This window comes from Lissotriton vulgaris, chromosome 8 (genome assembly GCF_964263255.1).
Source record: "Lissotriton vulgaris chromosome 8, aLisVul1.2, whole genome shotgun sequence".
NCBI lineage: Eukaryota > Metazoa > Chordata > Amphibia > Caudata > Salamandridae > Lissotriton > Lissotriton vulgaris.
In genome coordinates, this window is record NC_141696.1 from 221860399 (window position 1) to 221874659 (window position 14261).

General features: G+C 50.3%; 1 protein-coding gene across 2 annotated transcripts in view; it reads left to right on the forward strand.

Annotated features, from left to right (window-relative positions):
* Positions 1-3048: 3048 nt before the first annotated feature.
* EVA1C (eva-1 homolog C) overlaps positions 3049-14261 on the forward strand; it is a 401925-nt gene continuing 390712 nt past the window's right edge. For both annotated transcript variants that reach the window (XM_086933993.1, XM_086933994.1), the window contains exon 1: positions 3049-3303. In XM_086933993.1, the coding sequence (XP_086790119.1) occupies positions 3180-3303 (124 nt within the window). In that variant the 5' untranslated portion in view covers positions 3049-3179. The remainder of the gene's footprint in view (positions 3304-14261) is intronic.

Here is a 14261-nt window from a genome sequence, read left to right on the forward strand (position 1 = left end):
TGTTAAGGATGTCACCACAGAGACCACAATTACATTTTTGAAGTCTCTCTTTCAAGGAGAAGGTTTTCCTAATGTTATTCTCACCGACAATGGAACACAATTGACCTCGCACAATATGAGGTCTTTTATGTCTCACTGTGGTGTGTCTCATCATTGAACCTCTCTAAATAATCCACAAGGCAATTGCCTTTGTGAGAGAATTAATAGATTGGTTAAGGGCACCATACAACTTGCCTTATCTGAAAAGGGAAATGTTTTAGAACTTGTGCAAGAAATGCTTTGTGCGTATCGAACTACAGTTCATGGGGGCATGACCAAGTCTCCGTTTGAGCTTATGCGAGGCAGGGTCCCTGGGACAAAACGGGTACCCTCTTGGATTAAAAATCTGTTTTTTAAGACTCATTTTGTGGAAACGCAGTCTGCAAATGTGAGGAGCAATAACTACATTTCAAAAGGGGACCGGGTAAAAGCCAAACCGGAAGGAGTTTCTAAGGGCTTAACAAAATGTAGGGGCCCTTTCCTTGTCAATGATGTGTTTTCCCACTATGTTGTACTTGCCAATGGGGAAAATGGAACCTGAGGAGGGTTGCTTTGTATCAGAAAAATGGTTCTTTGCTTTCTCACATTGTTCAAAATGGTTCAATTGGTGATTCTCGTGAAGACAGGGGTAGTGGTTATATGATAACTTCTTCTCAAGAAGAATGTACTTCATTTTCTTCTCCCTCTGACAGGATTTGTGATGGTGGTGGTGATGTCTCGGATTCTGGTATTTCTAGTCTTCGAAGCACCCTCATGGATTCTTCTTCTCCTCAAGTACCCTTCTCTCTTCCCAGTCCTAAAATTCCAAGGTATCGTAAACCACCTGTTTATTTAAATGATTATATTTGCAACTAATGTTTATTATTCTGTTTTTGTAAAGAAGGGGGGGGGGTGTTGTAAACTTATTGTGTTACTTTCCTCATGTCTTCTCTATGATCTTCTCTCCTCTCTATGCCTTACTTGTATTCTAGAATTGTTATGCTTGCTTGTAGGACTCGGGTTCTGCTGCGTCAGTTGAGATACTGGTCAGCAGGCGTTGAGTCCACATCCAGCTGTGCTCTTTATTAACTCTCTTATACTACAGCAACTGGTTTGGAGGTGTTACTTACCACAGTTTCATATATGTGAAAAAATGCCTTCAATAAAATATTTTGAACACAAACCCACTGAGGCGCAGTTGGGGAAAGGGGGTGAATGGCTGATCAATAAAATATTTTGAACACAAACCCACTGAGGCGCAGTTGGGGAAAGGGGGTGAACGGCTGAGGGGGTGTCGGGTGGCATGGTTTGGCACACGGGCGCGCACCGAGACTCGGGTGCGTCACCGATTATGGGCACATTTTCACACTAATGAGTGGGTGCCTGAAGCAGGGGTAGTGATGCGCTGGCTGGCTGTGTGCCTGTGGCTTCCTAGTGGCTCGTGTGGGGTGAGCACATTGACACGATGTTGCGTGTCAGTGTAGGTACAATGTATGAGGGGAAAGAGGTGCGAGAAGTTGTTTCCCTCTGCTAGGACGAGCCTGTCCTCTGAGGAGAAAGAGGAGGGGGTGGCCCCCGAGGAAGGGAGGCGGGCTCTGCCCTCCCTGACAGTTCGAGCCCTCCTGATAGCGGGGTCTGTGACAGCCCTGGTCGCACACCTCCCTCTGGACCGCTCCGACTCAGCCTGGCAGTGCCCGCCTGGTGATTGGTGCGCACTGCCCCCTCCGGTGCCTTCCAGCGGCGCTCGCCTGTCTGGCCCGGGCTGCTGGGAGCTGTGGCGCAGCAGCCTGAACTCCGAGAGGGCCGGGTCTGAGAGCGACAGGCAGGGCAGGTGGGGGCAGAGAGCACAGCCCAAGAGACGCCCTGTCCCCTCAGAGACTTAGTGCAACCCCAGAAAAAGTAAGTGACACCCAGAGACGCACTGCCACAGCGACCGAGACACCCTGCCAACACTCAGAGAGTTCTTGCAGCCACAGAGACAACCTGTAGCGCCAAAGAGAGGGTGTGGGGCCAGAGACATCCTGTAGTTACAGAGACGGATATCCTGGAGCTACAGAGACAGTTAGAGACGCCCTGCTGCCCGAGAGACACCCTTCAGCCCCAGAAAGTGTCAGACACTCATCTGCTTCGAAAACTTCCAGCTGCGTCAGAAACAGCGGGAGACAGACACGGTGCAGTGCCAGAGACCGCCTGCAGCAGCTCCTGTAAGTGCGGCGCCTGAGACATCCCGCAGCCCCCAAACACCAAGGAAGAGACATCCTTATACTCTGGACGCATCAGGCAACGCCAAAACAGCCAGTCACCCCGCTGAGCTTAAGGCAGACTGAAATCCCAGAGACACTCTGGAGCGTCAGACATCTTGTAGCGCGAGAGACCCTCTTCATCATCAGGACACGGGCAGAGAACTTTCCTAGGGGTGTCTGCTCAGCTCTCCCGGCCTCTGAGAGTGCGGGAGAGGGGGTGTTATTGGTGACAGCTGCCTCCCCAACCCTGCCCGCAGTTACTGGGAGCTGCCTTCTATCTAAATCAATAAGTGACAGCCTACTGCCGAAAACCGCCTGCTAAGCGCTACCTGCTGCAGCTGACTACTGCATACCACTGCTTCACAGCTCTGCCTGCGCCCACTGGCCCCTCCGTTGATGCCTGCTGAAAACTCTCTACTGTCAAGAACGGCTGGCAGTTCGGCGTTGCCTGCGTCTGAGTCAGCCGCCTGCTGTTGGAAGCCCGAGTGGTGAAAGATGCTGCAGAGCATTGCCTGTTGTTTCTAAAGCCTGCCTGCTTTTTCTGGGATTTAACTATCGCCGAGCTGACTGCGCTGCTGTTGAACTGTGCTTGCTGAGAGCAGCCTGCCTGCCTGTTCTGGATGGCACGGCCGTCTGTTGCTGATGAACAGTGTCTTCTGCTGCTGAGATCCACCTGTTGTGAGCCCTCGGCCGAGCTGCCTGCCTCCTGCTTCTGAGAGACACCCTTCGAAATGCTCATGAGAACTGTCTCTTTGTACCGGCGATAACTGCCTGTTTCTGTCCGTGAACTCTGACTGGCGGTGCCTGTGACAGCCGGCTGCTTCTTCCGCTGCCTGCCTGCTTGAGCCGTGGCTTCTCGGCGCTGCTCGGCAGCGGGCAGCGCGGGCACCATGTGAGCTCGGGGATCGGAGCCGCACCATGGTGGACCTGGGCGGCTGCCCCAGGAGACACCTCTGCGAGCCCCTGCCGCCCCCCGCCCTGCTCTGCTGGGCCCTGCTACTGCTCTGCGCCCCGGAGAGCTCCGCGCTGGCAGACTTCTCAGGTAAGACCCTCTCTGCTTCCCAGCCTGTCCTATCCCAGCCTGTCCTCTCCCAGCCTGTCCTCTCCAAGCCTGTCCTCTCCAAGCCTGCCCTCTCCCAGCCTGTCCTCTCCCAGCCTGTCCCCCAGCCTGCCCTCTCCCAGCCTGTCCTCTCCCAGCCTGTCCTCTCCCAGCCTTTCATATCCGCCAGTCCTATCCTAGCCTGCCATCTCCCAACCTGCCCTCTCCCAGCCTGTCCTCTTCCAGCCTGCCCTCTCCCAGCCTGTTCACTCTCTGCCTGCCCTCTCCCAGCCTGTCGTCTCCCAGCCTGCCCTCTCCCAGACTGCCCTCTCCCAGCCTGTCCTCTCCCAGCCTGTCCTCTCCCAGCCTGGCCTCTCTCTGCCTGTCCTCTCCCAGCCAGCCCTCTCCCAGCCTGTCCTCTCCCAGCCTGTCCTCTCTCTGCCTGTCCTCTCCCAGCCTGCCCTCTCCCAGTCTGCCATCTCCCAGCCTGTCCTCTCACAGCCTGCCCTCTCCCAGCCTGTCCTCTCCCTACCTGTCCTCTCCCAGGCTGTCCTCTCCCAGTCTGCCCTCTTCCAGCCTGTCCTCTCCCAGCCTGTCCTCTCCCAGCCTGGCCTCTCCCTGCCTGTCCTCTCCCAGCCAGCCCTCTCCCAGCCTGTCCTCTCCCAGCCTGTCCTCTCTCTGCCTTTCCTCTCCCAGCTTGCCCTCTCCCAGTCTGCCGTCTCCCAGCCTGTCCTCTCACAGCCTGTCATCTCCCAGCCTGCCTTCTCCCAGCCTGTCATCTCCCAGCCTGTCCTCTCCCAACCTGCCCTCTCCCAGCCTGCCCTCTCCCAGCCTGTCCTCTCCCAGCCTGCCCTCTCCCACATGTGGTGGTGTCCCGGCGGCAGCAGGCAGGATCGTGCACTGCGTCCCGGAAGTAACAACCCTAAAGCAAGCAAGGAGTACTCCCCTTAACTGCAGTTAGGTAGTGGAAACTGTCCAAATTGGGTTTAGACAGCCCCTCTCACCCTTCGGCTTGGTGCCACTGCACCTGCCGCACTATGAATCGCTATACCACCTGAGCAGGCATGGTAGAGTTAACGCCACGCCTTGTATGGAACTACAAGGATGCACCTTACGCGTGTAGGCATGGCCCTGTGAACTGCACGCCCCGCAGGGGGAAGCACAGTTCCTCATCCGTGGGAGCGCAGTCATGCCTGCCGCAGGCATGCATCGCACTGTGTGACCCTGTGGGCTAGTACCGCTGACCTGCATGCCCCACACGTGGAAGTCTCACAGGCACGATTGCAGTTTTAAGGCACTCAGGCCTGTAAGCAGAATCGCACACCAGTCTTCTCTGTCTGTTCAGGGCGAGCAACAAAACACACCAGCGGAAGTACAGGCATGATGACTGCACGTTACAGTCACACCAGGTGAACTTTTGGCAGAAAAGATGCGACAGGTTAGAACGTTCGGAAACAGTTGCATTGCTAACACACCCTCAACCCCTAGTAAATATGTCTGTTCTAAATGTCACCTTGCCTTGTTGCTATATTGCACCCCGCCCTTTTCACCTCACCACTATTATAGAGCGCGCGCCCTTAACCCCCTCGGTTGTGCCAACGTCACGGGATGGCAAAAAGACAACCTGGTTTGGCAGATTGTGCTGATCTTAAAGCATCGTGTGCCAGGCGTGCTTGCTGTCTCCCCAGAGGCAGAAGTACTGTAGTATAGAAGATACGTTGTAAGACACGGGCAAAGGGGGCAATTGCCCCCCCCCCCACCCCATATTCAAAGCCCCCCCCCAGATAAAGTTTCTCATTATTTGACCTCTGTCTATTCTATTTTGTCTCTATGTGTGCCTCTCACCCTGTCTCTGCCTGTCTTTATCCCCGAATCTCCCTCCCCAGTGTCATTTCAAGAATTGTTAGCTCCCCACACACAACATATTTTTTATGATTTTGAAAGTTTCTCAAAGTTTATCGTATAATTCAGTACTTTTTGGCACCGTGTATGCTTGAGTTGTAAGGAATTTGTTAATAAATTCAAAGTTATTCTAAAAAGGGACCTTTATTCTTGCACAGGGCCCCCAAATACTTAAGGTGACCCGGAGTATGTATATCTGTTTAAATGAGTATTTTGTTGGCATTTTATAGCACCAAAACGTGCCATCGTCTAAGAACCATCGTCAGTTTTATTATTAGCGCACAGAGGTTTTGCGACAGGAGGTGTCGCATCGAAAACCATCGGTAAAACACAGCATCGTTTCCGCTGGGACAGCAGGGTGCTAAGCACCGCCCTTACGCCGAGCCCTACAACTCGGTGGAACGGCCCAGCATTTTGTGTGGGTAACAGCCCCACTGACCACTGTAGCCACTGCTGCAACAGGCCCTACAAACTAATCCGGGCCACAGAGGAATCACGCATATCATAACATCATTAACTGAAGCCCCTCTGTCAGGTAGATGACTATTTGTGCATTTCTCAATTATAACTTAACATAAGGTACAGTGGTCTCAATTCACCAGACATTTACTTACCATGCTGCCCCTAGGTAAGCAAACACAGTATCACCTGCGCCGCGAAGGACGGATCCTGACAGGTCCAGCGCCTGTGGATGTTGACAGGTGCATATTGCAGCCGCGTAGAATCCGCTAGGTGGCAGCACTTTCCGTGGTCCTGAGTTTATTCGAGGGCCGGCAAAGTGAGAGCCCCAGAGGAGGGTCGGAGGAGGCCATTGGGGATTTTGCAAACATCTACGACGTCATAGCTTCCTGGGTGTTGACAAGCATCCCAACGACGTTTCCCACCTAGACTGGTCCCCCTAAAAGTAGTTTAAAATAAGTGAACTTTTATGATGGCACTTTAACGCATCTCGTTGGTTGTGTTTCGTCAAAATCCTAGCAAGCAACCAGTGCCTCGCTGAAGAAAGTTTTTTTAGGGTTGTCCCGACCCTCCCAATTTCCTGTCTTGTTTCTTTCCTCCAGCGGATCATATGTAAACAAGCACTGGCAAACGCACTCTGCACGTACACAGATCCACACAACATGTGGGTAGACAATACATAGTCCATGCACACATACCCACGGGCATTCACTTTCACAAAGTTCAACAAACGTGCAGGCCCTGATGCACACAGGCAAACTTACAGACATCAATGCCCACAGATCAGCAGCTGTACTTAAACCTGGGGCACAAGGGTATCTACCTCTCAGGGTGATGTGTGTATCTGTGATGCACAGGTATGGACTTGGGCTGAGTTTGGATTAGGCCGGAGTAATCGGAATCATTTCGGTAATTCCACGTTAATCTTAGACTTGGAATTATCAATAATTATGCGATTACTCCTGTTCGCATAAATGAGAGTAATTTGGAGGAAAAAATCCAACAGCGAGAGCAAATGTAGTGATTGCAAGTGGGCGCTTGCGCTCGCTATTTGTGTTCTGATGCATTTAGCATTGCTTCTTGGCCAGGGCCGGACTGGCCATAGCGGGCACCGGGCAATCCCCAGGGCGCTGCACATGTGGGGGTCGCTTTTGGGCCGCATAGCTGCAAAATCGACCCTGTACCAAAATCGGCTGAAAAACGGCCCTGGCAAAGAGCTCGGTGGCACCTCCAACCCATCCCATTACCCCCCCCCCCCCCCGAGTGGGGAGGGGGTGAGCACTTTGCCAGGGCCGGTTGTGGTTCCCAGTCCGCCGGCCCTGTTCTTGGTGTATAATGCATCCTTGCGTCGATTTTGGATGTGAGGGGGCAATTTGCGTTAAGGAAAGAGCACTAAATGCCAGAAGTAAGTTCAGAGAAGCCTAACCCAAGAGCACACTTAGTGAGCATGAGCGGCTGCTTGTGCTCGCTATTCGTGTTCTGTTGCATTTACCGCTATTTCTTAGGGCAAAATGCATCATCGCATCCTTTGTAGATGCCAGGGGGATTTTTGCACTGAGAAATAAATAGCACTAAACACAGAATTACTCTTCTTGTGTAATTCAAGTATATTCTTGGAGAGTTTTTAAATTAATTCTATGAAATTACACTACACAGAATTATGTGAGTTATGCCCACCCCTACAGGAAAGCACAGAGTGATGTGCAGGAGAGAAGCGCGCAGCTTGATGTGCTCCGCGGGTGATCAGGGTGATGAGCATCAGGAAGCACACAGAGATGTGCAGCAGAGGAGCCCAGTTTGATGGGCGCCTGGATCTCACAGGGTCATGTGGATCTGGAGAGCAAGAGATGATCTGCATTATAAAAGCACAGTGTGATGCATCTTATGGGAGCACTGGGTGCTGGTCATAGAACTCTGGGTCTAGTTCACAGGATGAGCACCGAGGGCAGGGGCGGCTCTTCCGCTATGGCGGAGGATCATTGCCCCACTGCTTTTAAGCAGGGTGAAGAAGAGAAACATAAAATGATAACTGTAAGTTATTATCATTTTATACTTCCTGTGTTCTGTTGCTTTGCGGCGGGTGGGTGGGTGTGGCTGCTCTCCTTTCCAAGCAGGGCAGGGGAGGAGTGGTTTGTCCACTCCAAAGTGCGCAATGACTGTTTAGTCGGCCCTCTCGGGCTGCCCAAACCAGTCATGCACACTTCACTGTTCTCCTGGCAGGTTGCTTTACAGCCTGCATGGAGAACTTGCCCACCCCTCCAGCCCCTGGCTGAGCGCATGTCATGGCACCCTGACCAATCACAATGCTGCATTGCAGCATTGTGCTTGGCTCAAGGGAGGGAGCCTGGCTGTCTGCTTCCTGTTCCTGTTGGAGGCATGAGAGCAGGAGCAGAGAAGACAAGGGACCCAGCCTCGAGGTAAGTTTAGATTTTTTTATTTCGCCCCCACGCTAAACCACCCACGACCCCCCTGCAGCCCTCCCTCACGAACTATACCCATCCCTGATTCTCCAGAAGCCCCTCTTACCCCACCCTAATCCCAACCCCTTTTGTAGTAAATCTGGTGAGCAAAATAACGATGGATTAAACCCAGATCTGTGACTGGGAGTGAATGTTTTGCCATTGTGCAACATTTCGTCCATCATCTTGTGTGTTTTGCTGTTCAACCTATGTGGGAAGGATATGCCCAGACGCGGGTCCCGTGCTCACTAAGCCACTGGAGTCAAGCTATCCTGGCTGAAGACGACTTATAGCCAGAAACCGGTCCTAGGATGCTTGATTCCGGTCCAGGGAAGACATGGCTTGGCAGTTCGGGCTGAACTGTTCCCATGAGGCACAGAGTCAAGACTGATTTGCATATGGCCATGTCTGAACTGGGGTGGCTTGGTGAGCAAAATAACGATGGATTCAACTCATATTTGTGACTGGGGGTGAATGTTTTGTCATTGTGAAACATTCCGTCCATCATCTTGTGTGTTTTGCTGTTCACCCTATGTGGGAAGGGTATGTCCAGACGTGGGTCCTGTGCTCACTAAGCCACTGGAGTCAAGCTATCCTGGCTGAAGACGGTTGATAGCCAGAAACCAGTCATAGGATGCTTGATTCTGGTCCAGGGAAGACATGGCTTGGCAGTTCGGGTTGGACTGTTCCCATGAGGCACAGGGTCGAGACTGATTTGCATATGGTCATGTCTAAACTTGAGTGGCTTGGTGAGCAAAATAATGATTGATGGATTAAACCCAGATCTATGACTGGGAGTGAATGTTTTGCCATTGTGCAACATTCCGTCCATCATCTTGTGTGTTTTGCTGTTCTCCCTATGTGGGAAGGGTATGCCCAGACGTGGGTCCCGTGCTCACTAAGCCACTGGAATCAAGCTATCCTGGCTGAAGATGGCTGATAGCCAGAAACTGGTCCTAGGATGCTTGATTCCGGTCCAGGGATAACATGGCTTGGCAGTTCGGCCTGGACTTTTCCCATGAGGCACAGGTTCGAGACTGATTTGCATATGGCCATGTCTGAACTGGGGTGGCTTGGTGAGCAAAATAACAATGGATTAAACCCAGATCTATGACTGGGGGTGAATGTTTTGTCATTGTACAACATTCCGTCCATCATCTTGTGTGTTTTGCTATTCACCCTATGTGGGAAGAGTTTGCCCAGATGTTGGTCCCGTGCTCACTAAGCCACTGGAGTCAAGCTATCCTGGCTAAAGACGGTTGAAGGATGCTTGATTCTGGTCCAGGGAAGACATGGCTTGGCAGTTCAGGCTGGACTGTTCCCATGAGGCACAGGGTCGAGACTGATTTGCATATGGCCATGTCTGAACTTGGGTGGCTTGGTGAGCAAAATAATGATGGATTAAACCCAGATCTGTGACTGGGGGTGAATGTTTTGCCATTGTGCAACATTCCGTCCATCATCTTGTGTGTTTTGCTGTTCACCCTATGTGGAAAGGGTATGCCCAGACGTGGGTCCCGTGCTCACTAAGCCACTGGAGTCAAGCTATCCTGGCTGAAGATGGCTGATAGCCAGAAACTGATCCTAGGATGCTTGATTCGGGTCCAGGGAACACATGGCTTGGCAGTTCGGGCTGGACTTTTCCCATGCGGCACAGGTTGGAGACTGATTTGCATATGGCCATGTCTGAACTGGGGTGGTTTGGTGAGCAAAATAACGATGGATTAAACCCAGATCTATGACTGGAGGTGAATTTTTTGTCATTGTGCAAAATTCCGTCCATCATCTTGTGTGTTTTGCTGTTCACCCTATGTGGGAAGAGTATACCCAGACGTAGGTCCCGTGCTCACTAAGCCACTGGAGTCAAGCTATCCTGGCTGAAGATGGCTGATAGCCACAAACCTGTCCTAGGATGCTTGATTCCGGTCCAGGGAAGACATGGCTTGGCAGTTCGGGCTGGACTGTTTCCATGAGGCACAGGGTCAAGACTGATTTGCGTATGGCAATGGCTGAACTGGGGTGGCTTGGTGAGCAAAATAACGATGGAGAGCATTTTGTTGTATCTGTTACTGGGGGTGAATGTTTTGCCATTGTGCAACATTCCATCCTTCATCTTGTGAGTTTTGCCAATGGAAGGCCTGTGCAGGTGGCCAGTGAAAGGTAGGTAAAAAAATCACCTTGAATACAATGGGGTAGATACCTTTCCAGGCTTCATCTTGGTTTAATTTCCGACCAAAGCATTACAACACATGCAGCCCAGAAATTAAACGGGCCAGTCATTCCGGCTGGCCGAGCCCATTGGCCAGTAGCAGGCTGGTCGGTAATCCCAAAGGGTGGCCTTTCGGCCCTTGCGATCACGATACTCGGTCTCCGGCTGGCTGTCCATGCCGGGCTTTCCTACATGGAAAGCGTGTCAGAGAGCGAGTATGCGGGCCCCCAGCAGGGCCCCCTTGCCTCTGCAGTCTCCAGTTGGGGGCAGAGTGCCCCCTGTTCACCCCTGCACCGTGTGGCAGGCAACCTGAGATGCTTGCCACACGGTGCAGGGATGAGCACAGACTCCCATTCCTCTATGGGACCTTGTGTTATGGCGGGTTTACAGACATAACACGGGCTCCCATACAGGAATGGGAGTATGCAACCGAACAGTGTAAAGTCGCTTCATAATGAGGTGGTCGTTGCTACAGACCGGAGGTCAGTCGGTCCCGTTTCTGAGATGGTGTTGACATTGTAATAGGCCCCTATGTGGGTGGGTGTGTGTGTGAGAGAGAGAGGATGCATATGTGTGTGCATGTGCCATTGTGTATGGCTGGCATATTAGTGCTAATTCTTGGCATTTTCGGGCCACCCGTGGCATAATGGTGCACACTCTGGGCAAAGCTCTGGCATATTGGTGGTAACTCTTGGAATTTTTGGGGGGCCATCCATTCATTGTTTGATGGTGCCCATCCATGGCAAAATGCTGACCATACCATGTTGATGGTCATTCTTGGTATATTCTAGCTATCTGCAGTACAATGTTGCCCAACCCTGGAATAATGCTGTCCTTGGCTTTCTAATGGTAATTCTTGCAATGTTAGGGGCATTCACGGACATTATGGTGCCTACCCTGGTAAGATTCTGATCCTGCACATTGGGAGCAATTTCTGGCCTCTTGTGGGCGTCCATGGCATGATGATGTATACCTGTGGTATACAACAGGCCCTATCATAATAGTAACGCTCATCATGTTGGCACTTTCAGTCTCATGAGACGGCAATACATGGACATGTGAGGCGGAAGAAGTCCATGAGTGGCAGTAGTATATATGAGTGTTTTTATGAAAATGATAAATTGATGGTTGGGAAAATCAAGTTATTTTTTTCTAAATGAAAAACATGTATTTGTAACAACATGCCTGTATCTTTCATAAACTGACAAGTTGACGTTTTGGTACATCATATTGTAGTTCCAAAGATATATTTAAAGCAGATAGCTGTGTTGTCTGAAAACCTAATCTGCACGGTTAGTGTTACATGTCTTCTGCCATAACATGTAAAGTCTTCATAGCTGGAGCAATAGCCCTTGCATGTGTCTTGCTCTGCTGTGGACTGCTTGCAGTTGTGAGATTTGTGTGATTTCTTTAGTTTCCACCATGCCCCTTCAAAAAACATTTTCAGTGTAATATATGATTGAGACTTAACTTGGAAAGGACAGTGAGGAAAAGTAAAAGACATGAATTGCAGAACTGTATATTGATTCTATGGTAAAGCTAGGACATATGAAACTGAATTTTCTGAACTGCCAGCATTATCCTGGACTCTTTAGGCCCTTTGTAAAGGAATATGTGTTACAAATGCACAATTCCTCCGCCATGTTCTCGAAATTATCTTATGGTAGGCAGACATGTAACACTCTTAGAAATTGTCTTAGTTGGCACACCATGAAGGAACTGGAATATTTTATGAGTGATCTTTAAGCGATTATGGCTTAATAGCAAATTGGTGTGAATAATATGCAATAAAATGCACTGTTTGGCCTATGTTGCCAACATTTTCAGGTACGATAACCCCCCAAAACCTCTTGAGACACTGAGACAGTCCTGCTTACTCACTTGCTGCAGTTTTGGGCAGGTGTGGCACGCCACCATTTTCAAAGTTTACCAGCCATCACATGGTGATATGCAACAGGAGGGCCTCAACGATATGGCCCTTGTCGCTTTCAGGATTTTGATCATCAGCAAATATCCAAATCCCAGAATACAAAGTTCTGTTGATAAGCATCTCAAGGTGTCACACATGGCAATGGTCACTTGGCAGCTATTAAAATCGAAATAGTATTGGAATACTGGAATGTCGAGAGCTCCATTGAAGTCAATGGAGTAGCTCCGGTCTTACAATGGTCGGTATAAAGCCCGGAGATCCAACATTCCAATGTTTGTCTTCCTGTTTCTCCCCTTTCAGTTTAGAACATTCTACCCGTAGTGGGTGGAATGTTTTGATAGCCTTATAGCCCTTCTTCCTCGGGCTATTAAGGTTGCTAAAGGATTGCAGCAAAGGTCTTTAACTCTGATTCAGGACTTTTAACAACAGACGGGCTGTAATGCTATATTACAATCTTAATTTTTATCAATATGTAGTCAGACCACTCTAGCCGGCTTTGCTGATTTAGATGTTTGGGATATAAATTCACAAATCCTTACTGCCTCTAAATTTCTTCAAGAGGGTGGAAAACCAATTGACAATCTTGAATATTGGAGGTCATTTTCTGCTAAGGGAGTTCATGCAGGCTCAAGCCTACCCTTCCAGGTCTCTTTAACTAAGTGTGGTTTAACTTTTGATCACATTTCTGCCATGGCTGCATTAAATAGTAAACTCACTAAAAGCTATTGGCACACACGCTTTTCCTTCAGAACCTGGCAAGGATGAAGATTGTTTTTACAAGGTGAACATACTTCTGCAGTCCAGAGGTTAGGGCTCTTTGACCATTACCTCCTACTTGTAAACGTGGTTTGATGCTGAGGCATCTGATGTGGGAATGAAGTGGCTGGTACAACATTTGTGACGTTTTTAACGTTATTCTGAATCTCAATATGTTTTGAAATAAAAAAATACTGTGTAGGTGAGGGGGAGGGAGTAAATACCTTTTAATGTCATGTTTTCTATTTTTAGTGTGGGTGGTAACATGTAGTGGAAGGGTTCTTCAATGGTGGTTAAATGGAGAGTGGGTTGGAGGGTGCCTTTGACATGGGGGTGGGAAGGGGCCAGGGTGTGCTGTGCCAGCAAAAATAAAATGCTGATGGCATTAGATTAATTTAATAGGAGCTTAGGACTTGGAGAAGGCATATGTGTGGGTATTAAACTGCAATGCATGAGCCATAAATGAAGTCCCCGAGATCAGAGCTGCAAGAATACATTCTACACACACTTACACCCGAAATAATATGCTTAAAAATACATACAGATTTTAGGGAAAAAAGCCCTACTAGGCCAACTTGAATTTCAGATCATTATCTTTTCCACAGGCAGCAGGCAGTAGTCACGCCAATTCTGAAGAAGGCGACCCTTGACCCCCTTAAACCTGAAAGCTACCGCCCTATCTCCCTTCTCCCTTGGGCCACGAAAATAGCGGAGGCCCATGTGAATGCCACTCTTACAGACCATTTGGTAGGCTTAACATTCTCGACCCTACCCAGAACGGGTTCCGTGCGGGTCACAGCAAGGAGACGGCCCTTCTCTCGATGGTCGAGCATCTGCGTTCCGTGCTGGATTCCGGTCGGACGGCGGCACTATTGTTATTAGATCTCAGTGCCGCCTTCGACACGGTCTCGCACAGGATTCTGATTCGGCGTCTTGAGGAGGTGGGCGTTTCTGGCTCCGCCTTGCACTGGTTTCGATCCTTCCTTACGGATAGGTCATTCCAGGTGGCGATCCCGCCCGGTAAGTCGTCATCCTACCCGTTAGACCAGGGAGTCCCACAGGGGTCATCACTGAGTCCCACCCTTTTCAATCTGTATGTGAGACCGTTGGCTGCGGTCGTCAAGTGGTGGGGCCTGACCATGGTCTCTTACGCAGATGACACGCAGCTGGTGGTCACACTGAGTGGGGACTCAGACCTGGAGGCTCCCAGGTTCTGTGATGGTCTGCGGGAAGTGGCTAACTGGAT